This window comes from Osmerus mordax, chromosome 25 (assembly GCF_038355195.1).
Source record: "Osmerus mordax isolate fOsmMor3 chromosome 25, fOsmMor3.pri, whole genome shotgun sequence".
NCBI lineage: Eukaryota > Metazoa > Chordata > Actinopteri > Osmeriformes > Osmeridae > Osmerus > Osmerus mordax.
Window position 1 is genome coordinate 4,992,050 of NC_090074.1, and position 22,003 is coordinate 5,014,052.

The window sequence follows — 22,003 nt, forward strand, 5'->3', positions numbered from 1 at the left end:
GTCTAAGCATCCTGGGAGATGTAGTTAATTCGAATCCATACTTTCTGAAATCCATTAGACTGATCCTAGTCCTGCATTTAGTTGTCAAAATTGCAAACCATGTGATCACACATTCGACCATGAAATTAGACTACTTGATTTGCACGTGTAGTTCACGCGCGGCAGCGTAGGCCTACTCCAATCTCATAGAACTCTGAGAGATTTAAAAATGATTAGGCTCGTGCCATCACTAAATCACCTGTGAAAACTAGCTTGCTAGCTAGTGAGACCGAAATTGTAAGAAAAGTGGGCAGGTCCTAGTAGACGTTTTGTCCAACTATAATGAAATCTACTGAATAATCTATGACTAGCCTAATGCTGGGAACATTACGATAGCAAATCCATAGCACTACATGGTGTCAAACGAAAGCTACAGTAGCTAGGCTAACAAAGTTAGCTAGGCTAGTTTGCTTAGTCAGTTACTGTATAGCTTTTTCTTACAGCTATGTAGAATGTATCAATGGGTAACTGTCTAATATGCGCTATTTATATGGCCTAGCCTTGTGTTTTAGTATAATTAAGGTCATATCTTTAAAAATCAACTAAATATATAGAAGCTAGCGACTCGCGTTTGTATCGAGAAACGCTCGATAAGGCAGTGGACAGTGTTTAGTAAACTAAACAAACAACCTTATTACGCACGGTTGAAATGAATATAATGGTTTGGTAAGTGTGTCCTGTTTTGTTTGTTTGCCTTCCTTGACTACAGATGAGGGATATTCATGTTTTCCTCATCCTAAGCGTTTTGTTTGAGAGAGGCCTTGGACAAGATTGTCAATGGGATCTAAGTCTTTGTGATCTTGGTGACCCTCGAGACCCCAAATCCACCTGCACCTTCGACAGTCCTCTGACCACCCTGTCAGGGGGCATAGAGGTGCAGAGGTTTAGCACCAAAGTACAGGCCATCCTCGACACCTTGATCGACCAGCCCGTTGACTCTATTCAGGGTGCCATAGTAAGTAACACCACCCGACTGAGAGCACTGTAAAACACTTCTTGCTGCAGATTGTGCATTTAAAATGTAGTTTCGGTGTATTTTGGTTGGCCATTGGCTATAGTGATTGTTGCGTGTCAGGTGTGGGTTTGATCCTGGTTGACGTCTACTGGTTTTATCCTGCAGCGTTACTATGGTTTTCCATATTACCTACGCGTGGACCTACTGTGCGACACAAAGGTACCAACACGCCATTGCACAAACCTGCTCTGTATGCTTTGATAGTGTCCGTTTACACTGGTCCCATAGGAAAGATCCGGAAGACCCTCTATTTGTCCCACAGGAGGAGTCCCTGCGAACCATGCAGGAGGCTTTGTACACTGGGCTGACCCCCAAGATTGTTCTGACCTTCCAGGAGCCCATCAATCCCAGGCGCCTCAAGCCACAGAGACTGCAGTTTGTCCTCAACACAGCTCCTCTGCTCGACACTGGTATGCGTTTGATCATTTATTATATAGATGTTTTTATTTTAAAGAAATTGTCTGTCACACTGTATCAATCATTTATTTGAAATCTGCTTTTGTGTGTGTGTGTGTGTGTGTGTGTGTGTCCACGTGTCCCTTGTAGTCCCTTGTGACAGTGACTTGTGCCAGCTGGGCTGGTACGCTCCCATGCCCATTATTAATGGTTCGGTAGTGTACAGGATTAAAGTTATGTCCAATGGTCAGGGTCAGAATGTGCCTCCAAACAAGTAAGTGTGTGTGTGTAAATGTGACATCACTTCCCTCCTGAAGGGATTAGTGCAGTGCATGATGCCAGTCTGTCAGTGTGAAGTGTCCCCTGCCTGTGTGAGCAGTTTTGCAGTAAACGTCAACGGCTTTGTGCGCACCCTGGGAAGAAGGAAACCGGAAATTTCCTTTGGTTTGAAGGTGAGGGACAGCGCTCCACAAGAGCAAGAAACACAGGGGTCGGAATAGTACTCGATACGGGCCTCTCAAATGTTTTGAACGCCCAGTGTCTTCAAAAAATGGGAACAACCAACCAAAGGACACTGTTGTTGAGACACCTCTCTCGCTCTCTCTGTCTCTGTGTGTCTCTCTCTGTCTCTCGCCCCCACTCCCTCTCTTTCTGTAGATGCCAGTGCTGGAGGACATGCTCTCCCTGGACACTCCCTCTCGCCCCCTGTGGGCCACAGTGGGTCGCGCCCCTGTGCTCATCCTGCCTGGAATCCCCGGCTTCAAGGCCGTGCTGATGACCGCCACCGATTTCCAGCACACGTCCGTGATCGAGGTCAATGACGGATCAGTTTGGAAGCGTCGTTTCGCCCGATTCAGGCCGCGAGTGTGTGTGTGTGAAGCGTTTACACCCTATCCGTGAGTCTCCACAACCTGTGAATGTGGCACGCAGGTGGGCATCGAGAGCTGCTGGGCCGGCTCCCTCAACTGCCCCCAGGTGGAGTTCTCCTCGATGATCCTGGAGGCCATATCCACCGAGAGCACGCTGTTCATTCGGCAGAACCAGCTGCTGCATCGCTTCGTGGGGAACTACTCCCTCCTTCCTCTCAGGGTCCCTCCCTCAGGTAACCCCCCTGCAATCTGCCCCCCCCCCCCCCCCCCCCCCCCCCCCTCGACGTAGTCTTTGTCATTCGAGCCTGTCCTATCCTGTTCCCTTCTCACCCCCCTCTTCCTGGGCTGCGTGTGCGCGGCAGCCTCCTGGGAGCAGGTGCTGCGCTCGGTGTGCGTGTCGGGCTTGGTGCCCGTGTTCACGCCCTTCCACGGCCGCGAGTACTTCTACATCCTGGGCGGGGGCTGGCAGAAGGGCACCCTCTACAGGGCCGAGGTGTACGGTCAGGCCACCATCTGTTGATTCGTCACCGATTTTGAAAAATTGCCATTTTCCTTTAAAAAAAATGTTTTGTGGTGGGTGGGGGTTCAATGTGTTCTTGTGTGCCCCCGCCCTCCACATGCTTGTGCCTGTAGATGGATATGTGACTTATACAGAGTTGGTGGACTCTACTGGACGCACTGCTTGCGAGTTCTTGAACGGTAAACCAACCAGCACCCGGATTTGCATTACTGTTTCAGTGTGAGCTTTGGGAATGCACGATGAAACGAAGCCCTTCTGTTGCTGTGTGTGCCGTTTCCTGCGATCTAGGAGAACCCACGTGCGTGTGTGTGTGTGTGTTCCGCAGATCCTTCGTGCAAGGTGATATGGGCGGCCCAGGATTCCATGCAGAACCTCACAGACATGGTCCTCGTTCAGCGCGTCAGCAAAAGGAACCGCCCAGCCTACGCCCTCCTCATATTAAGTACTAACGATCAAGTTATTGTATACCGGCACGCCTCATCAAAACGTTGGCTATTGCCAATGACGGATGCTACAGATGAGAATCTAATAACAGTTTGTGGTGTTTTGCAGAAAATAACTTTAACTTTGGAGATACTTTCCCTGAGTTCGTTCCTAAAGGTAAACCCTCCTGTTCCCCCTTCTTTCAATGTTTTTTTTTTATTTTCACCCATTTTTTTAATTTTTATTTTAGAACTCCAGTTCTTGTCGAATTTCCATGTAATTTTTTTTTTGGTGTGAGACATGACATTGACACTGAGCTTGTGTAGGCAGCGGCCTCTCGTTCACAGCAGTGGACACCATGCAGGAGAACACCAGCGTGGCTTTGGTGTTGAGCGGCATGACCTTTAACCCCATCACTAGCTCCCTCTACATGTGGGGCAACGCTCTACTCTGCTCGTGAGCGCTGTCTCTCTCTGTGTGTGTGTGTGTGTGTCGGGGGCATAGGTTTCTTCTTAAAAACCAAAAAACAAACATTTTTAAGACAGCCATATTCAACGACTTCATCCCCAGTTCTTAGAAAGAAAATAGCTCGGGCTAGATGAGCAGTCACCTAAAGGCTAGTTGGTGTCATCCCCACAGCCTTGACTGGGGGCAGAGCTACTTGTTCTTCACTGGGTTCCCCCTGGACCAGATGATCAAGTACTTCACCCTGTCCTACCAAAGAGACTTCGCCTTCGTCACCAAGACGGAAGAGGTAAAGCGTGGGGGGGACGGGGACGTGGTGTGTCAGAGAGAAATGGCGTGGCTCCTTTTGGGCTTGGTGGGGGGGGGTGGGGGGGGTTGCGCTCGTGTCCGGGGGAACGACGCAGGCCTTCACCCCGTGTCTCTCGTGTTGCTTTGGCAGCTGTGGTGGGGCCAGGAGGGGGTGGGGAAGGTGATGAGGATGAACCCCTCTCTGGGCTGGCAGGCCTTCTCCAGCCTGCAGGCCATGAAGGGCCACAAGTCCTACTCCATGAACTACACGCTGCTCACCGTCTTCTACGACTCGGACAAACAGCTCAAGGAGGTAACACCTGGGAGTAGCTCGATAGACGGTTGACTTTTGTCCTTGCTTGAGAGCTTGACATTTAGTCATTTAGCAGACACTCTTATCCAGAGCTTGACACCATTGCCCCCCCCCACCAAACACACAAACAATATCTATTGTTAATTTCATCTCTCTCTTTAGGTGGTCTACGCGGTGGACTCTGATGGAAAAGGTTCTGTGATCAAGAGAAGACTACCTGTTCCCGACATCCTGTCCTTCAACCTCTTCTCCACCGCACCCCTCGAAGTGCACCACTTAGAGTACGGCGCCATGAACCAACTCCTGTCTGTCCCTGTCTGTCGAGACCCAGCATCCAAAGTCCTCATCCACACCTCTCTCTCTCCTCTCCCAGCTCCTTCAGTGCGTTCTCCTTCCCCCTCACCTGCCCGTTCTTCTTGGAGCACCTGGAGGACTTGCCCAACCCGGAGATTTACAACCGCATCCAGAGCTACGTGGCCGGACCCCCCCTGGTGACGGCCTTCTCCGGCCTCCACACCACCGCCTCGCTGGCCACCTACCAGGGCCTGCTGAACCACCTCCTCAAGTTGCACTCGGACTACATCATGGTGACGCCCGTCCACGGCCTGCTCGCTCCATACCCGCCCACAGCCCCGTGATAGGGTTTTTCGAAATGGCTCTGTACTTTTTGGATTTGAATCTTAAGTGCAGCTCAAATGACCTTGCACCTCAATGCAAAACTAGAACGACCCATCTGTATACCGTAGGGGTGGGGGTGGGGAAATTGATTCACATTCTAATCGCGATTCAGTCTTCTTGCGATTCACAAATTAAAAAAATATATATATTTATTTTTTGATTTTTTTAAAAAATTGTGAATCGATTTTCAATCGAATCGTGACCCCAATAATTGAATCGTGAGGTACCAAAATATTTCCACCCCTAGTATACCGTGTATTTGATGTACTGCATTTTATTGTGTGCATTTGACGTGCATATCCCCCTGTATTGTGTTGCTTGCGAACTGTACTCCTCCTAACTGCCTATACAAATTGCCCCTCGTGACAAGTGAGTGACTAGTGCTCGCCATGTCTCCAGGATATCGGAGACCCAGTCCACAACCCCATCTGGCGCTGGTGGAAGGACCAGGTTGTGTATAAGGTGAGCTTGTGTTAGTCTCCCAACCTCCCATCTGGATAGGACACAACCAAATTGTTCTGGAACATTGTTTTCTTTCTACTTGCAGGACTACTACTTCTACATGGCCAGCAACGCTGTGGCGTCCTCGGGCTTCAACGTGGAGATGGGGAGCTACCAGCGCTCCTACTTGAGCTCTGAGAGGTTCCTCCCCGACACCATCTACCTGGACCGGGGTGAAACCTTCTCCTTCTCGGTCTATCTGGCCTGCGGCATGGCAGAGCACCTCGCTGTGGAGGACGAAGCCATAGGTCAGTGTCACGCCGGTGGGGGGGGGGGGGGGGGGGGGGGGGTGGTGCTTGAATTGGGAGGCACACGGTGGTTGGGATTCCATGAATCTTGTCACCGATGTGGTGGAGGTGCGGTCTTCTCCCGGAAGATCGTCCTCGATTCACACGTTGAGAACCTTGTGCTCACATGCGGCGTTTAGAAAACTGTCTGACCCGGCCTGACTGGTGTCAGGTCGGTCTCTGGCGGCTGATGGGGGGGGGGTTTTGGTTTCTTTTTTCAGATCTTAATGACATCAACTTCATCTGGATCTCAGCCGAGGTGTCAAACGACGACTACATCCGCGCCCGAGTCACCAGAAAGGAGTTCTTCAACACGGGAGCCATAGTCTACCAGGTCCCTCCCCTCAGCGAACCCACTACAACACAAACACGAACGACACTTCCTGTGCCATCACCGGCCTTCCTCCTATATCCATCCCCTCCGGGTTTGAACGGTTGATTTAGTGACCTCGCTTGAGGGTCTATCGAAGCTACGACCGGATTCAAAGCCGTACTCGGGGGGTGGGGTCAAGTGTGTCGTTTTGTCTCCCAGGTGACCGTGATGGACAGAGGGATGTTTCCAGGTCAGGCCCTGGCAGGGGAGCGTCTGCAGTACGTGAGCCTGCTGTTGAAGGTGAGAGTCGAGGGGGGGCAAGAAAAGGGGGGGCAACTCTTAGTTCAGCGTGAGGCGAAGGTTGGGACTCCCTCCCTTTCGTGGATGTTCTGTCGGGGGACTGGTCTGGAGATGGGGTTTCTTGTGTTTGCAGGTGGGCAACTCGGAGATGCAGTGCTACCAGGACACAGAATCAGGAATGGCCCTCACGGTGAGAATTTTGTCACATTTCTGCTGGACCATGTTTCCCGCTCCTGGTATCGTTGATCCCCAACGACAGGAACATGAGAAATGATGCCTGGTAACTCCATTTCTGTCTCGTCTGATTTGTTCCCCCCCCCCCGGTTGTTGTTAGGGCCAGCACAGTGTGCCTGTCTACATCGGCTGTCCTCCAGGAAACCGGCTGGCGTTTGACATCAGCACCACTCTGGAGCAGTGCACCCGCCTCAACAAGCGCTACTTCAACTGCCCCGAGCCTGACCCCATCATGCCCTGCTTCTTCTTCGATGACAGTGAGCTTTTTCAATTAGTCATCGTCGCCCACAATATTCATAAGCAGGGTTCGAATTACGGGGGGGCTTGGGGGGGGGTTTGATCCCCGTAATGAAGACTTGGACCCCCCCAAAAGAGGTAAAAACAACAGGTCGGGGGTGTCTAACTTTATATATTGTTCTTACCTGTAATCGTAAATAATACTTTACGCCCTGGAAAATAAGTTGACCCCCCCAATTATCATTGTATAATTCTCACTCTGGTTAGTATGTGTGTTTTGGGGTAAATGACCAAAGGGGTTAGTATGTGTCTTTTTGACAAAATGACCAAAGGGGTTAGTATGTGTGTTTTGGATGAAATGACCAAAGGGGTTAGTATGTGTGTTTTGGATGAAATTACCAAAGGGATTAGTATGTGTGTTTGGGACGAAATGACCAAAGGGGTTCGTGTCAGGGTTCGAATTTCGGGGGGGCTTGACCCCCATAATTAAGACTTGGACCCCTCCAAAAGAGGTAAACACAACAGGTCGGGGGGGGTCGATACATTTATATATCGTTCTTACCTGTAATCGTAAATAATACTTTACGCCCAGAAGAAGTTGACCCCCCCGATTATCATTGTATAATTTGCACTCTGTTCATAAGGTCACTCAGACACGTGGAAATAAAGTCAGGTGGCTGAGCGGTTAGGGAATCGGGCTAGTAATCTGAAGGTTGCCAGTTCGATTCCCAACCAAGTCAAATGACGTTGTGTCCTTGGGCAAGGCAATTCACCCTACTTGCCTCAGGGGGAATGTCCCTGTACTTACTGTAAGTCGCTCTGGATAAGAGCGTCTGCTAAATGACTAAATGTAAATATTCAGGCCGTGCGACAATGCCACACCTACGGGCAGAGGAGGAAAAGGATCTGAGATGAGCCGTCTCCTGAGCAATGCCGTGGTGAACGTCTCTCACTGTTGTCGTGACGAGTTCTCCTCCTCTGTTTCCTCTCGTCAGTGTTCTATCCCTTCTTCCTGATCCAGGACATGGTTTCTGGAAAGTCTGAGCCGTTCCTTGGGAGGTGAGACGTCTCTCTCTCTCGTTTATCCTTCTTTTTTTTTTTATCTCTTGCTTTTTTACGTGATATGTTTGTATCTGAATGTGGATCATTGTGTATATCTTTTTTTTTTTTTTTTATGTATTTCCAAACAGCTATACCTTCAAGATTGTGGGTGGAGGGCCGTTCTCCAAAGACAACATACGCCTCTTCTCTCCAGAAGAGGTGCTGATGTCCAACAGTCTCAACTTCAGGTAAGTGCACTGAAGATACACATGAAACGCCAGCAAACTTTCTGAAAACGGCGTCATTAGTTTAAATGAAATATAACATGTTACCTTGGGGGCATTTAATATCACAACACACATTTGAAATGTAGAAATAGTTTCTTTTTTTAAAACTATTCGCATCAGCTACTTGGTTCCAGAACCTTCTAATGACCAATTCTACCCCCTGGGTGTGTGTTCATGCTCCTCAGCTCCTCAAGGACCATGGTCTGGATGTTTGCCGATGAGACCCAGTCATTGAACGTCACCAAAGAGGGTTTTGTGGTCCTGCATGGCACCACCAACAGAATCAAGTATCAGTTGCTCCCCTGACCCTGAACTGTCCTACACCTCCGCAGTTAGTGTGGAGTCTATTCTCAGACGCTCGTCTGGAGAGAACCCTCTCACGTTTTGATGTGTGCTGTGTTGCAGGTGGCTGTGCCAGAGGTATTCCCCCTGCGGTGACTTGCCAGCTCTGAGTCTCCAGGCTCCAGACTACTTCTTCATCATTGAGATCTCAAACAAGTATGTGCTTTTTTTGAAGGTCGTGGGAGACAAGTGTTGTGAATTCACAGTATTCGGTGAATTCACCGGTTTGTTATTTTTCCTTTGCAGGGGCGTAGATTTGAGTACCTACTGTGACTACGCGCTACGGTTTACCCTCCACGTGCATGGCTTCCCATTGGATCCTCACAGAGGCCTGTTCTACATGCTGGTAAGTGTGCTTCGTCCTGTTCCCCCTCAACCAAAATGCCCTTCTCAAGAGGTTGTAGTGTACTAAACTCCCTTCCCAAAAGGCTGTGGTGTACTAATTCCATTGAAATTGTCTCAACCTCCTAGATGACTTTTGCCACCTTCTCGGCAATCCTCTTCAGTTTCATTGTGTACAACTGCTGCGGCCCGAGCATCAAGCGTCTGGCCCAGCTGACCTACATGGCCGCCCAGCAGTGGAACAAGGCAGACACCGGTAAAACCCCACTCTTAAAAAAAAAAAAAAAGAAAAGGGGGGGGGGTCAGATGGCTGTGTGGTTCGGGAGTTAGGCTATTAATCAGAAGGTTGCTGGTTCGATTCCAGGCCGTGCAAAATGTCCTTGGGCGAGGCACTTCACCCTACTTGCCCCGGGGGGAATGTCCCTGTACTTACTGTAAGTCGCTCTGGATAAGAGCGACTGCTAAATGACTAAATGTAATGTAAAAAGAAAATACTATAACAAGGCCCCTGTACTAATGCTACTTTGTGGTGCATTGTTGCTCTCCCACAGTCTGAAGTGGTGAGTCCAGCTCTCTAGAATGTAACGTTTGTTCTTCTTTCTTCCAGATTCGGACATCTCCTTAAGAGACAGTGAGCATAGTGTACTCAGACAGCTCGAATGAATCCACACCCATGGCCAGCTTTTTATACGTGACAAGCTTTTAAAACAGTACACTACAACAACGCTCACCATTCACTTTATTAAAAAAAAAGAGGCAGTGTTAACGTGAAATAAACTTTTATATTAGAACGTCCAAGGTTCACCCTTCTGTGCCTACTGTAACTAAATGAACACAATTGAAATTGGGGGGAGTTAAAAAATTAAAGATCAAACATTACTCACTGATACAAAATCTCTCACCCTTCTATTCTTTAAGTTACATGAGAACTAGTGTCAGTTTCATACCATTATTCAGTTTCTATGTGTTATACAGGAGGTGTAGACATAAATGCAATGTACACTATGCAGATATAGGATGACAGCTACTCGGTGGGGTGTGTTAGTTGGCATGCTGCGCAGTAGAGAAACACAGCTTCAATGTGTATGGATAAGGACCACCTGCGAAAAGAGGGTAAAGGTATATGAATAAAATGGTAAAATAAAAAAAAAAAAATGTTACAAATATTCAATGTGCTGGATGGTTTGAGAACTCACTAGGGTTCTTCATCTGGTAGTGGTTCATCAAGGCCAGAGCCTCCATGGCGTCGTTGATGGACTCCCACTCCAGCAGGCCGGAGGAGCTGCGCTCACCTGTAGCCCCGCCCGAGGCAAGAGAGACACAGTCCAATTTATTGACACTGGACGAGAAGGCTTCCTGGAAATGCTACGCATTCTTTTTGTCACATATACGATGGATTTGGCGTGAACGTTACTTATCACTCACTCTTTCCAGAAAAAAGTTTGACATTCGACGCGCTCTTGATTCCCAGTTCGTCGCAGACCTGGTAGAAGATAGAACCACGTCAGAATCCTCTTTCCTTCTCAGACAAAATGTTTGATACGGCACGGATGACTACATCAAACTCATCATTACTATTAATACACAAGCCCTTCCCCCTTTCTCCCACCTGGCTGAAGATTTCATTAGAGATGTCAGGCTGGCCGTTGAAAAAGTGCAGGACGTTGCTCGGGTGCTGGATGCGGTTCTTGGCCGCCTGTTCCGGGGAGGTGAAGCGGTTGTTGCGGGAGCCATGGAAGTCTTTAAAACTGCTGGAGCCGTCTTCCAGCTCGTAAGACTGGCCGGGCATGATGGCCTGCTGTTTGGACACACTAGCAGAACACAGGCATCTGTTACTCCAACAACTTTCAACGCAACTACGCTGACACAAAATAAAATCACAGGACAGCGCTGCGTTTTTGTGGATCGTTAGTGAGGAGCGCTTACCAGACATTGAGCTTCTGCCCAAACAGGAAGTTGTTGTTGAGGTGGGTGATGGCGCGGTCTACAGCATAGCAGTCTCCCATCTCCACCATGGCTGCCCCAGGCTTGCTCTTCATGAACTTAACCTGAGCGTAGATAACAACACAGATCAGGAAACAACAGTAACATCTTTTTCATGTGTCCCTGCCAATCACAAAGCAGTATTTGTTCGTTGATCTGTTTGTTTTTGTGTCGCTTGCGACTCACCCGCTCCACGTTGCCATAGAGACAGAAGACGTTGAACACCCTGTCTGCGTTGACCTTCGAGGGCTCCAGGCCGTACACCATGACAACGGGGGAGTCCGCATGGGGGCCGTACTCAGGGGGCGGGGGGCCGTATCCAGGCCCAAAACGCTGGCCTCGACCACGGCCCCCCATGGGGGCCCCCATGCGACGTCCCTCGTAGTGCGGGGGAGGCCCGTAGCTCTCGTCGTTATAGCCATGATAGCCTCCCTGAGGGCCACCTTGTGTGAGGATAATCGGGCAAATAGACATCCGAGATTAATGTGTCGCTCTTTTGCGGCTATCGTACTGGTAGCAATGTTTGGGGTTGAATATTTACCGTAATCAGGAGGATGGTCTCCCAGAAGGGCGGGCTGCCTTGCTCGCTTGTTAGAATTGGCATTTGGATCTAAAAGGCACCAAAGGGTAAAGAAAAGGTCAAGTGAACTGGACCCCTGATGCCAAACCCCACTTCTAAGTGCACATGTACTGAACAGCTAAAGGGAATGGTTGTGATCAACATGCAGGAGTTGGGTCAAGATAGTAAAGTGTGTTAATTCGCTCATGAATCAAGTTTGCAGGCTTCGAGTTCCCCTAAGACCATTTTGTTGCATCACTAGAAATAATGTAACATAATGGAGATTTTTTTTTTTTTTACAGGAGCATTAAGGACACAAATGCATCTTGTTCTCAAACTCACACACACCTTGTGAATTGTTCCAATTGCCTTCCCCGTCAGCATCTGTGCAGGTACATACACACACATCAACACCAAAACATGGATACTAGCAGGGTAGTGAAATATTCTAGCAACCAAACCACACCACTGCTGGACATTTCACTTGGGAGATAATGGTTGCAACAAAAACAACAAAAAAAACAGGCATGTACAGTTTTAAAAATGACATCTAAATATTGAAATCAATGAATGACCCCCAAGCTGATTTGAAAATAACTTTATAACATTAGCAGCTACATGTTAAGCTACTGTTGCAGTCTGGTTTCATCTCACTTCCAAGACCCATTTTCTACAACAAGAACAAATATTGCAAGATTGAGACATTTGAAATGAGCTCTAGCATTCCTGTGCCAGGGATCATTCAACACACCATCTTGGGCAAACTTCTGTATGGTCATAAACACATGTACTCAACATCATGACAGAACCCAGGACTGGAATCTCAAAATGTTAATCTAGCAGAAGAACATTCAATAACACCCCACTAGAAATGTTTATGGCATGACTGGACAACTGACTTGCTTAACAAGTTGGCAAACTAGTTTTGTCCAACGCGTTTGAATGATTTCCTGACTATAGAACGCGACAACCATTCTCCTACCCCCCTCCCCCCAAATCTGTATTGTATCCAAGAGATCCAATAACGATCTGGCTCTCAACACGTTCAACCAGATTCCTCATTTGAAATTCCAAACCTGGTCTTCTTGAAAACGTCGTTAAAAAGATAAACGATTCACTTGGGGGGGGGGGGATTGACCCTAAGTCACCACGGTAACACAGACATTTACATGTATCTCCCCCCCCCTCCCCCAATCAGGTCAGTCATGTCTTTACATGTACTTACAGCACCAGACATGGAGCGCACAGGACGCAGTGGGCAGGTAGGGGGCGCTCTTCAGCAACGATCCTACCCTCCACACCTGTGACTCCAACTCACTCTTCCCCTTTCCTTCCCCACCACCAGAGAAAGTACATCCAGCAATCCTCCGATAAGAGCGGGCCGGGCTGGGTTTGTTTTTCGGGTTCCAACAACAACAACAAAAAAAAAGGGCTGCCGTTTTGGCGGCGCGGTTCTCCCAGCTTACCGTGCTTTTAACCGCAAAGCAGGAGGGGGATTTGCACCGTTTGAGAGGGGAGTCTGTCCGCAGACACACAGAGCCAAACCTGCATCACACGGGAGGCGTTAAAGGCATCACTGCGTGCCGGAGTCAAGAGAGAAAAAACAACGTAGAAATCAACATAACAGCATAGAGAAGGGGAGATGGAGGGGAAGGGGAGGGAGGGGGGTAAAGGGGAAAAGCAGAGCACCAGAGTCCATCAATGGAGAGAGAACTTTGGGAGGGAGAGAAAAAAAAAAAGTAAAGATGAGGGTTTTTCTATCAGTCTGTCTCTGTGCTTGTATGCTTGACGGTGGTGTTTGATGCTTGTGTCTTCGTGGTCCCCCCTGGTTTTGGTGTGGCGCTTCTCCTCGTGTAAGTGGCCGCGAATGTTATGCCGGTTGTTTTTTGTACGATAGCTGTCCCCCCTTGACGATGTGATAGGCCATCTAGTGGCTTGGCAGTTTTTTTTTAAGTCGTCTGGAGTGTCGATATCTGCGTGGTGTGTTGTCACTGGCCGTTCAGCTTGGGTGTGTTGTTGCCCCGTGAGTGTTCAGCTCGGGTGTGTTGTCGTGGTGTGTTGTCGTCACGAAAGGGGGGGGGGGGGGGGGGGGGGGGGAGAGGGATAAGGTAGGAAGACCGCACACACACCCAGGTTGAGAGACGGAAAAGACTGGGTCTCTCGGCCCCTTCTGTAAACACTGTCTCAGTATGTGCTGTCGTCTGTTTTCCCCTTCTCGGGGCTGTGTGTTTGACATCTCCTCTGCCGCTCTCTGAAGCGGTTGTGGTGTGTGACAACTGGGATCCCTGAGGGCTGGGAGGGGGGGGGGCCCCCGATCACGCACAAAAAAAAATGTGTCGTGTCTGTCGAGAGGATGAGGTCTTCAAGCGCTCGGGAAGGTGTGCGGTTACTCGTAAAGAGGACTGGTGGTTATCAATGTAATCAGATCAGTCTGTGGTTATGGCTGGGTGTCTGCTCACATTGGGTCCTGGCCTCTGTCCCTCACCATGATCAAACGGCACTATGGCCTTCCTCGCCAGAGGTGGAACAGAGAGAGTGGTGGTGGACTTGGAGGGGGGGGGGGGGGGAGAGGGGAGAAGGGGGAGAGGATAAGGAGAGTATCTGAGAGTTGAGGTAGTGTGATTCCAGTGTCCCCTCGACTGTGTCCGATGCATACTGTGGAGGCTGCTGGTTGTTTTTTTTGGGGTGCTCGTTGTCGGGCTTGTTTGGGGGCTGGCGTGTGTCTGCTGGAAGGCTCGAGGGGAGCTGGTGTGTGTCTGCTGGAAGGCTCGAGGGGAGCTGGTGTGTGTCTGCTGGAAGGCTCGAGGGGAGCTGGTGTGTGTCTGCTGGAAGGCTCGAGGGGAGCTGGTGTGTGTCTGCTGGAAGGCTCGAGGGGAGCTGGTGTGAGTGTGCACGGTGAGGACACGGGGAGCGCCTTCTCACAAGGGCAGCCGGAAACCTTTTTTTTTTTTTTTTTACGAGCGCTCGGAGCTAGCCGGATAGGAGGGCCATTCGGTCGCCTTGTCCGCCAGTTACCCGTACATGAGGAAGACTTGGGATGAAGATGTTGCGGCCGCGAGTCGAGAAAGGCCGATTAAGACCTTTCACGGGTGTGTTTGTGAGGATGTGTGCGTTGCCTGCAGCGCCTGTCAAACGACAATGTGTCAGTGAATCCTTTTACGTCATAGTCTGACGCTCACGGCAGCACACCATCTCCCAAACAAAGCGAGACAGGTCCAAAAAGGCCATTAGAAACCCCAACGGGTTTACGCTCGTTCTCAAGCTCGAGCTACAACGTTCCAGAATGTACAGAAACTAGAAAAGCAGTCAAGACACCTGGAGCAACAGCTTCACTTGGTTTGACTGCGTTTCTGAGCTAGCATACAAGCTCCTCGCTGACAGGACACTTCGATCGCAGCCAGCCAGCCTCTGGGAGCTACAGCGTCTGAGGCTCGTTTCCTCCTAGATATACGAGACACCCATACAGACACGGTAGCTGCCAAGAGACGGGCTGCCCCAACCTTCAATTTGCACACAGAGACGAATCAATGTATCAAAAGCATAAGTTACAAAACAAAATCTCCAATATGTTTTTTTTTTTCTTTCTTTATTTTTTACATTTAAATTTTATATATATATAAATAAATACATGAATGAGTGTAGATGCATTCCAAGCAATGCCTAAATGCATGGAAACTGCGCTGGAGTGATTCAAGATAGTAACACATGGGGGGGGGGGGGGGGAAGGGGGGCGGGGACGTGAGTTTGTGTGACATGCTGTGTGGGCCTGCAGAGGAGTGTGAGAACCTGTGTGACGGGTGGGTCCAGGTGCGTTTCAACGGTGACAGGAGGTGCATTCGACTGACGTCAAATAAATAAATAAACCAGCGGGACGACTGAACATGCGTGAGCCTGAGCTGGAGACCGGCTGCCCCCCCCCCCCCCCCCGGAGGTCGCTCCTCGTGCCCTTACTGTGAGAGCCTGCCGTGTTGCGAGAGAGGATGTAAAAACACAAGACGCGTCGCAGGGATAGTGCCTCTGAGACGACCTTCCACAGCCCCACCCCCCTCCCACCCCCTGCTAATCCCGGGGGCGGGTGAACGGCCTTTTGAGCCGATGGGCGAGGTCACTGCGCTGGAGAGGCATTCAGAGACACTAGCCCTGGAGGCCTGGGACCCTACCCATCCCATACAGTGCCGTAAGAGTAGAAGAACCAGAGGAAGAGAGAAGGGGAGGGGGGGATGAGGGGCTGTTGGTGTGCGTGTACCTTGGCCGCTCAGGTTAGGGTTGGTGTAGTCCCAGGTGTCTTGGTCGTTCTTGAACACGTTGAGGCGAGTTGGCTGCGGAGCATGACATTCAAAAAAACAAAAAAAAAGACAACTCAGAAATGAATGTTGAACGTTCCCCATGTAGCTGGCTTTGGGAGCTGTAAAGAGACGGAGAGACGCACTAACCTTAGCATACTCAATCTTTAGGGTGCAGCAACCAGAGTAGATGTCAGCCCCATTCAAAGACGCTTTGGCCCTCTGGGCACTCTGCACTGAGTCAAACGTAGGGGAGTTATGGAAGCTTGGTGCAGTCAGGACATAACATACATTCTTATTCAAATCTGTCCAAACAAATGTGTCGTCTATCGCCAGAAAGGAGTGGTGATATTCTGCCTGGTTAATTACACCTTACATACTGACTGAAGTTGACTATTTAGGCTAAACAACAATGGCAAATATTATATTAGATCATCATTTAAGGATTCAAGTTGTAATTATTGGGTACAGTGTGTAGACTGTAGGAATTATATTTTAGCCTATAGCCTGACCACTTACACCTATAACGAAATGGCTTTCGGAATACACTAATTGTGCTACTCTGAAAAAGGATATTCAACCATGGCTTGAACCCCGTTCTTCCTGAAGATAACAATCCTCTGTACGGGCCCACAGTTGTTACAAATAGTGTACAGCACATCCTGCAAAGAATCGATACGGTTAAAAGACACAACCAAAAATGATTTCAACAGCAATGACGTCCAAAAAAAATAAAATAAATGTCATACGACATCTTAAAAGGCGACCGAAATCACACGCGTGGCAACGTCGTTTGCGTTACCGTGGTGATGGGATAGATGGGGTTCATGATGGTGAGCAGGAGGACGTTGTTGACGCTGCGCGAGTCGTCGGGGTCTCCCGGTCTGGAGATCTTCTGGCTGGTGGAGTAGTTGATGAAGGCGGGGTGGCCCGCGATGTACACCTGGTTCTCGGCCGCGTAGGTCACGGCGTTGCAGGAGCCGTTCAGGTCCTCGTACTCCACGAGGGCCTGGCGCTTTTTGGGCATCATGACCACAAAGCTGAAGAGGGGAAATGACCTTGTTGGTGAACCACTGCACGTACCGGACACGACTGCATAGTGAGAGTTCCGTTTGCTGTTGTACGACGGTTGAACGGTGAGATTGGGATTGAAGAAGGATGGGTCGAATATGCAGACTTCTTGAAGTCAAGTAGTAGGCCTACGCAAAATCCTACTACTTATTGAGCATGGCCATCTATGGCTGCATTCACCTTTGCAATTGTAGGGTGAGTTCTCAAGGGATTGGTTATTACCTGATGGTGCCAAACTCCTGCAGAGCCTCCACCAGGTCCGCCTCCATGATGCCATCAACTAGGCCCCTGATGTGCACCACAGGAGATGGGAGCGTTTTATGCGGGTCGTCGTAGCCCTCCTACAAATAGTTAAAACAAATTCAAACAGGCATAACAAGTTAAGTCCTTGACGGAGAGAAAGACGCACGTGATGAATAATATTATAGGAAACATTTGTCATTCAACACATTTTTACAATGTGTTTGCAGTGGCCCTTAACGCCACCCAAACAAACCCAACAAGTCCAGGTTATATTACATAACTACAGTAGCGGCTTCCAAAACTACTAGGGGTAGCAAGTAGCATTTAAACTAGCAGCTAGCAAAATGAGCTAACAGACGGCACATTATTTTAGCTTGTGTACAAAAAACATGGAATAATCAAAGCCATAGCAAGCTAGGCTAGCAAGACCACACCCAGCAAAATTACCTAGTTTGCTAGCTAGTAGTGCTGCCATGTTAAGAGACTGGAGTCCTGAGAAGTGCCATCTATTCGCGCTAACGCGTAACATTACAGTAGCTACAAGCTATTTAGCAGCCATCTATGAATGTTTACAATCAAGCATGCATGCAATAAATAGCGCGGATGAACACGAGTAGTGTAGCTAGCCAAGAAAGTCTGATTACAATTGCACAGTAGAGCAAGTTGAATGTACATTGGGGAAAAAGTCGTTACAGGGGATACTAATTCACATACACAGTACTAACTCACCTAGCTAGGCTAGCTAGTACTAGCTGTTGCCATTACAAATAGGGGGTTGCGAAAGTTATGCGTTTACTATCCTCTCTGTTCTCAACATCCCAAACATTCAGGCTTCCAAATTCGACAAAGCAAACGTTATGGTGTCCTACTAGAGTGGCGTGTTAAATATTACCGTAGTCATCCCTCCTTCCTCAGTTTTTTGCCTTTTCGTTGCTCTGCCACCCTCGTTGTAGTAACGACCCGCCGCAGCAGCCATGTTGTCCCGAATAAACCCTTCAAAAACGCAAAATGCCGAGATGAGAAATTGAGCCTGCAATGAAAAGCATTGGTGAAACCTATGTGTCAATTTCCCCCAACAGACGAATCAAACTTAGCCGAGAAAGTTCTCTTGTTGGTGATTGGATGAGACGAACGTCAGTTATCAAGAAGGCTGGCTCTTGGGTTATGGAACGCAGACAAAATGCTACCTCAATACAATAATTCATAGGTGCTAAATAATACACCGAGGAATTATAGGCCGTATATTAAAATGTTTACAGGCGTGTTTCTACTGTGAGGCATCCTTTTTATTCCTGAAATGCAGTTACAATGCAAAATACTGTAGAAATAGAATTTCAAATAAACAATGCCACGGACAATCAAACCAAAAGGTCAAGGAATCAAACCGAAATGCTTTAAAAGTAACCATCATCTCTCTGAATTAAGTTTAAAATGTGACAAACTGTATGGACGATTATAAAATTCACCTAGTCCAAATTTAACACACAATTACATTTATTTCATTGAAAGATTACATCCAACTCATGATACATGATCTCAACATCACTAGAAATGAACAGACAGCATATGAATCAGATTACTACAATGTGTAAAGATTCATTTTATTAAAAAGATAGCCATTTACATTGAAAAACAAAAATAAAACCCTAATCATTCTTTAGTACAGCGATGCGTACACTTCAATGAACCCTACTGTAGCCACCATCAGTCAGCACACAGCTTTTAAAAAGCTGTGACACACTGGCCACTGTCTTTTTTTTTTTTATGAATGCAAAAATATAAAGAAAAAAAAATTCCCCTGTGAAAAGAATTAAAATGACCATGGCAAAATGAAAATGTGGAATACCATAATGTACAGACCAAATAAGAGCTGTAAAACCAGATGACAAAAAAAACAATGGATAAATTAAATAGAATGGGGAGAGAAAAAAAAAACATGAACCGGTGTAAAATGGCTTCAAGCCCTGAGGCAAATGGGGTAAGGGGGCCAAGGAGAGGGCTCAGTGCCGCAATTCCCCCAGGGTCAGTCAGCATCAGGTGTTGGGCTTTTCCTTGGACTGGCTGACCTGGAACGACTAGTACAAAAACAGATCATCAGTATCCCATCCTACTGTAAAGGCAGAGTGGTAGCCATTCCTACAGACTGGGTCAAGTTAAGCTACTCCTCGTTCAAAAATGTAAATTTTCAAAAGCACAGGTAACGAAACCCTTTGTAGCAGGTCTTGAAACAGCATCGAATAGTTTGTAGAGCATAAGAGCATTTCTAAAATGGGCGTCAGCACTAATCGTGTTTCAAACCAGATTTTTATGCCACAGGGCAATACCACGAGGAACGTCCAGAGTTGTGGGCTCACCTGTCTTTCTTGGGGGTAGCGGAACGGGATCTGGACCTGGAGCGAGATCGGGAGACGTTGCGGGCCCGGGGACGAGAAACTGACCGGGAACGGGAACGAGAGCGCGAGCGACTGCAGAGAAGGGACAGTGATGTGATCGCTAAGCTTCAAATACCGTCTTCATTGCAATCTACTATCAATGTATACCATCCATCTTCATTTCAGAATCTGTTTTATTCGCCATGCAAGTTCACACAAACAAGGAATTTACTGTGGCAGGAATGCACCTTCCTGTCATAATAAATTCCTTGTTTGTGCAAACTTACGTGGAGAATAAAGATGATTCTGATTCTTTTTTTACTGAATCAATGGTTCATAAGTAAATGGGGAAAGACTCACCTTGCTCTGCGCACTGGAGTCCTTGACCGACGCACAGGTGTCCTTGACCGACGCACAGGTGTCCTGGACCTGCGCACTGGACTTCTGGACTTGGAGCGGGCTGGGGAAGCAGACCTGCAGGGCAAACAGCCACAATTTAAAAAATAAATAATAATACAAAGCTGGCATAAGTATAGAGACTGGCCTTACATTATCTGCGTCGAACATTAGTGTTTTATACCAAAACAGAGTGGTCCAGCTTCATGAGAAAATTACTACTATACTTTTTAACATTATGAATTTACCCAAAGCATTTGGTGCATATTTGTTAAGGGGAGAAAACTATTTGCTACTACCATTGTGCCAGAATAGGTCTCTCAGGATTCCCACAATAAATGGATTTGTAAATCTCACCTGCTTCTGCGCTTTGAATAAGACGGGGATCGATGTCTCCTGATAAAAAAAAAATAATACAAATGTTTGATATAGCAGTCAGAATGAAGGGCCAGTCTGGCAGTTAAGTATGAATGAAGTATTGATAAGACCCTGTGCCAAACGGGACATGATTTATTGAGTCTACTGATCAATTTTACAACGAAGAAAGAAAAAAAAATAAACTGTGAAAAACACAGTAGCACTCACCGATCATTGCTTCTGCTGCGTGACCTATAACGCCTTCCCCGAGACCGTGAGCGAGATCGAGACCGAGAGCGAGACCTTAAAAAGCAAAACAAGTCGGATCCAGTTACCATTGCATGGGTATGGACTAACAGTCAAAGGTAGTCATGGGTGATCCTTCCAATAAGAAGTCTGAAAGATGGATGCTGTACCTGCTACGACGGCCACCTCCCCTCTTGCTAAAGCGATAGCAATCGTATGCATAGTGCCCACTCTCTCCGCACTGGTAGCAGCGGTCGTTAGGGTCGAAGTTCCTGCGACTGGGGCGACCGTAGCGCGACTTGCGAGACATGCCCGTGGACAACTCCACTCTTATGCGGGCCCCGCAGAGAACTCTGAAGATTAGACACAAAGATGGAGGAACGGTTCAAGAACTTTCCATCAAGGATAGCCATACAATCACAGCATACACTTATTGATAAAGCCACGTAAACCATGCCCACTCACTTTCCATCCATGCCCTTTACGGCATCCTCTGCATCCCTGGTATCTTCATACTCCACAAAGGCAAAGCCGGGTGGGTTTCTAGCAACCCAGACGCTGCGTAGTGGTCCATAGTAACTGAAGGCTCTCTCAAGCTCGCCCTTGGCGGCACCGTTGCCCAAGTCACCCACATACACCTTGCAGTCGGTGTTGCGAGAGGAACCTCTTGACGACGAGTATGACATCTTGAAACCTTGACCGGGTAAGGGAAACATATTCAAACATTTGGTCTGCCCTGTATAAACTAATCAGGACTAACTCCATCATCTGATGCATTCATTCAGAGATAAGACCGCACTTCGGTTTTTAAGTACAACATTCAATGTAAACTTAGTTATATTGAACGCATACACGACTACTGTAACAAGCAATCGTTGAGCACTAATGTGACTGCATGTCTGAAAACGCATAGCTAGTACATTCATGTTTTGTAAACCAGGGCAACATGCAACAGAGAAAGCCAAGACACCAAACTGACTAGTGCGCGTGGGCTAATAACAGTGACAAGGCCGCATTGCCTTCTATGCTAGATAACGTTACCCTTTGTTCGACCATTGCACATCAGGAGAAATAGCACCGTAACAATAATTATGTAAGACTCGACTGTGGGCTTGTTGAAAACATGTTCTATTCATGTTCTTATAGACTTTAGTGAAATTTGAAAACATTTTTGGTACACGATAAACAACGGTAGCCGTGGCTAGCTACTCACTTTCCGATATACTTGCTAGCTAGGCTAGCTAATCTAGGCGCCTTGGTTCCGCGAGTGAATGAATCTTTTTCCGGTTGGCGTCCGCCGTCGCCCGCTGCAAGCACTGAAACGAGAAAGCGAAATTATAAAAAAAAATGAATGAATCTCCTTTACCTGCAGATGAATTACGGCTTTTTTCTCAATTCTAATACAAACATGGTAAAGTGCTTACATTTTCCACGATCCCCCCTTTCCCGTTTCGGCCTAGCTGTTCATTCGGGTCAGTAGCACGTTTTTCAGAAAACCAAGAGGAAGTACCGCCAACCTGCATCAGCCAACCGGAGAGCTCATATCTTTCGGTTTCAGGGAGGAGGGGCTTCAGTAATAGTGAAATTCCATTGGTTTCTATTG

At 48.0% G+C, this 22,003-nt stretch overlaps 3 protein-coding genes across 4 annotated transcripts; 1 reads left to right on the forward strand and 2 right to left on the reverse strand.

The window, feature by feature from the left end:
* Positions 1-499: 499 nt before the first annotated feature.
* LOC136933320 (cation channel sperm-associated auxiliary subunit gamma-like) lies at positions 500-9,621 on the forward strand. The gene is made up of 30 exons (XM_067228637.1): positions 500-503; positions 855-994; positions 1,160-1,213; positions 1,317-1,464; positions 1,601-1,724; positions 1,830-1,902; positions 2,108-2,263; positions 2,381-2,552; positions 2,682-2,819; positions 2,953-3,018; positions 3,165-3,281; positions 3,392-3,439; positions 3,589-3,718; positions 3,902-4,016; positions 4,167-4,328; positions 4,491-4,609; positions 4,702-4,915; positions 5,406-5,456; positions 5,554-5,755; positions 6,016-6,128; positions 6,327-6,407; positions 6,541-6,597; positions 6,742-6,898; positions 7,874-7,937; positions 8,069-8,167; positions 8,392-8,493; positions 8,612-8,704; positions 8,795-8,894; positions 9,020-9,146; positions 9,498-9,621. The coding sequence occupies exons 1-30, from the start codon at positions 500-502 to the stop codon at positions 9,551-9,553; spliced, it is 3,282 nt and encodes a 1,093-aa protein (XP_067084738.1). The 3' UTR covers positions 9,554-9,621.
* Positions 9,613-18,014, reverse strand: hnrnpl (heterogeneous nuclear ribonucleoprotein L). 2 transcript variants are annotated; one of them, XM_067229314.1, is made up of 14 exons: positions 17,922-18,014; positions 17,009-17,127; positions 16,518-16,755; positions 16,292-16,377; positions 15,866-15,962; positions 15,679-15,751; positions 11,781-11,816; positions 11,415-11,483; positions 11,060-11,316; positions 10,817-10,938; positions 10,500-10,701; positions 10,315-10,373; positions 10,087-10,193; positions 9,613-9,990 (listed from the first exon to the last, which is right to left on the reverse strand). In XM_067229314.1, the coding sequence occupies exons 1-14, from the start codon at positions 18,003-18,005 to the stop codon at positions 9,932-9,934; spliced, it is 1,608 nt and encodes a 535-aa protein (XP_067085415.1). In that variant the 5' UTR covers positions 18,006-18,014; the 3' UTR covers positions 9,613-9,931. The 2 variants fall into 2 exon arrangements, with proteins under 2 accessions (XP_067085415.1, XP_067085414.1); XM_067229313.1 differs by having other exon boundaries at positions 10,087-10,182; positions 10,316-10,373; positions 17,922-18,010.
* A 291-nt stretch (positions 18,015-18,305) lies between these two features.
* On the reverse strand, positions 18,306-21,924 carry srsf7a (serine and arginine rich splicing factor 7a). Its single transcript, XM_067229315.1, has 9 exons — positions 21,825-21,924; positions 21,614-21,716; positions 20,866-21,094; positions 20,571-20,753; positions 20,383-20,457; positions 20,155-20,193; positions 19,762-19,875; positions 19,384-19,494; positions 18,306-19,104 (listed from the first exon to the last, which is right to left on the reverse strand). The coding sequence occupies exons 3-9, from the start codon at positions 21,084-21,086 to the stop codon at positions 19,053-19,055; spliced, it is 795 nt and encodes a 264-aa protein (XP_067085416.1). The 5' UTR covers positions 21,087-21,094; positions 21,614-21,716; positions 21,825-21,924; the 3' UTR covers positions 18,306-19,052.
* Between the last annotated feature and the right edge of the window lie 79 nt (positions 21,925-22,003).

Bases quoted from the DNA above. Each gene is read 5' to 3' on its own strand.
- LOC136933320 (XM_067228637.1), top strand. The intron at 1,465-1,600 runs GTATGCGTTTGA...TGTCCCTTGTAG, and splicing joins AGCTCCTCTGCTCGACACTG to TCCCTTGTGACAGTGACTTG. The intron at 4,610-4,701 runs GTACGGCGCCAT...CTCCTCTCCCAG, and splicing joins CTCGAAGTGCACCACTTAGA to CTCCTTCAGTGCGTTCTCCT.
- hnrnpl (XM_067229314.1), bottom strand. From the start codon at position 18,005: ATGGCTGCTGCGGCGGGTCGTTACTACAACGAGGGTGGCAGAGCAACG. The intron at 15,752-15,865 runs GTTAGTGCGTCT...CATGCTCCGCAG, and splicing joins TAAAGATTGAGTATGCTAAG to CCAACTCGCCTCAACGTGTT. The intron at 10,702-10,816 runs GTAAGCGCTCCT...GTGTTCTGCTAG, and splicing joins GGGCAGAAGCTCAATGTCTG to TGTGTCCAAACAGCAGGCCA.
- srsf7a (XM_067229315.1), bottom strand. From the start codon at position 21,086: ATGTCATACTCGTCGTCAAGAGGTTCCTCTCGCAACACCGACTGCAAG. The intron at 19,876-20,154 runs GTGAGATTTACA...TTTGCCCTGCAG, and splicing joins TATTCAAAGCGCAGAAGCAG to GTCTGCTTCCCCAGCCCGCT. The intron at 19,105-19,383 runs GTGAGCCCACAA...TTTTTGTACTAG, and splicing joins GCTACCCCCAAGAAAGACAG to TCGTTCCAGGTCAGCCAGTC.